The sequence below is a fragment of the Quercus suber genome, unplaced genomic scaffold, assembly GCF_002906115.3.
Source record: "Quercus suber isolate HL8 unplaced genomic scaffold, Cork oak 2.0 scaffold_1021, whole genome shotgun sequence".
In the NCBI taxonomy this organism is placed as follows: domain Eukaryota; kingdom Viridiplantae; phylum Streptophyta; class Magnoliopsida; order Fagales; family Fagaceae; genus Quercus; species Quercus suber.
This window is the reverse complement of record NW_027070432.1, coordinates 130341-131825: the sequence shown is the minus strand read 5'-3', so window position 1 is coordinate 131825 and position 1485 is coordinate 130341. Positions and strand designations below refer to the sequence as shown.

The 1485-nt window shown below is 37.0% G+C and overlaps 1 protein-coding gene across 1 annotated transcript; it reads left to right on the top strand.

The window, feature by feature from the left end:
• Positions 1–260: 260 nt before the first annotated feature.
• Positions 261–1025, top strand: LOC111995739 (putative B3 domain-containing protein At4g03170). Its single transcript, XM_024027670.1, has one exon. It carries the CDS (start codon positions 261–263, stop codon positions 1023–1025), a length of 765 nt encoding a protein of 254 aa, XP_023883438.1.
• Positions 1026–1485: the final 460 nt, after the last annotated feature.

The following is a 1485-nucleotide window of genomic DNA, read 5'->3' as shown; positions in this document are numbered from 1 at the left end:
GTAGTTGTTAAAAAAAAATAATGATAATAATAAATAAATAAAAACCTATGCTGTCGGCGTGGCAGTCTGAATAGAGATTAACGGCTTGGATTCCCTAACTCAAATCCCCTCGAAAATAACCTCACAATATTTCTGTTTCTTTGGCCGCAAGGAAATAAACTTGTATTTAGTTCTTTCTATACTTAAAACCAGAAGGCTTGGCCTCCAAAAAATAAAAAAAAGGTTTCTTGCTTTCTTGTGGCAGAAGGAGACAAACAGTAATGGAGAAGAGAAAGTGGTTGTGTGAAATTGAAAAGGTTAATGGTGATGATGAATACTCTGAGGAATGTATCGAGGAAGAAGAAGCGGCTTTGATTCTTCTTGATATGAGCAACACAAAGACGTTGGACAAGAAAACTGCCATGGCTTTACTTGAACAGCAAAGAAAGAGGCTTGAGAATCGAACTAGGCTGAGGCTGAGGCTGAGGCTGAACCGGAACCTGAACCCACATGTAAAAGGTATAAGCAAGTCAATCCCAAAGGCTCTTCTTCCAAGTATGCGTGGTCACGAAGAAATACTAGCCCTCTTTATGAAAAGCTCTAAAGCCCCGCTTTTCCCACGAATCACAAGCCTCTTGGGCCTCATTAAAGAGTGTTGCTCCATGCCTTATGAGAAGCAGTTGACTAAAACTGACTTGAGAGACGACCAAGCCAGGCTTTCTATTAAGAAGGCGTACGTCGAACAGTATCTTTTGAATTTTTTGAACGAAGATGAAAACATAGAAGAAGGAATTCCTGTTATTGTGTATGATGAGAATGGTAAAACATACCCAATGATGTTCAAGCTTTGGTCCTCAAAGATTTATGTTCTTACACATGGGTGGAAGACATTTTACATTGACAGTAAACTATACTACCATGATGATTTTATCACTTCAGTTACCTTGTGGACTTTCCGCCATCTTCGAACCGCAAGGCTTTGCTTTGTCATCTTCACCAAAATATTACCAGCAGTCGAGCCCGTAACAAGGAGGGGGATAAAGTAGAAATAATCAATCGACTCATATGAAAGGTTTGTGAGTCGGCTTTTTGTTCTTAGTTAATGACAACCTTTTAGTTCTCTAATTAGTAGTATGATAATAATGTGTTCGTATTAGGTATTGCTTAGTATTTGTTTTCCCTAATTAATCTATTATAAGATATATAGCCAACCCCATTGTTTTGGGGCTAAGGTTTCAGTGTTGTTATTGATAAATATTATTGGTCTAATACCCATATTAAAGGGTTTGATTATATGGCTGTGGTAAATTATTTAGAATGACAAATGTGACTGTTATGGTTTAATGTACTATCTGATTAAATTGCAACAAAAAAACATTAGCTCGCACTTTGCCAAAGGTACAAAGATCATCATTATCATTATCTTTTTTTATTTCCTTTCATGAGAAGTTTGAAATTTTAGTAAGCAGTAGCAAAATGAATTACATCGTGGGCAAGAGCTACCTC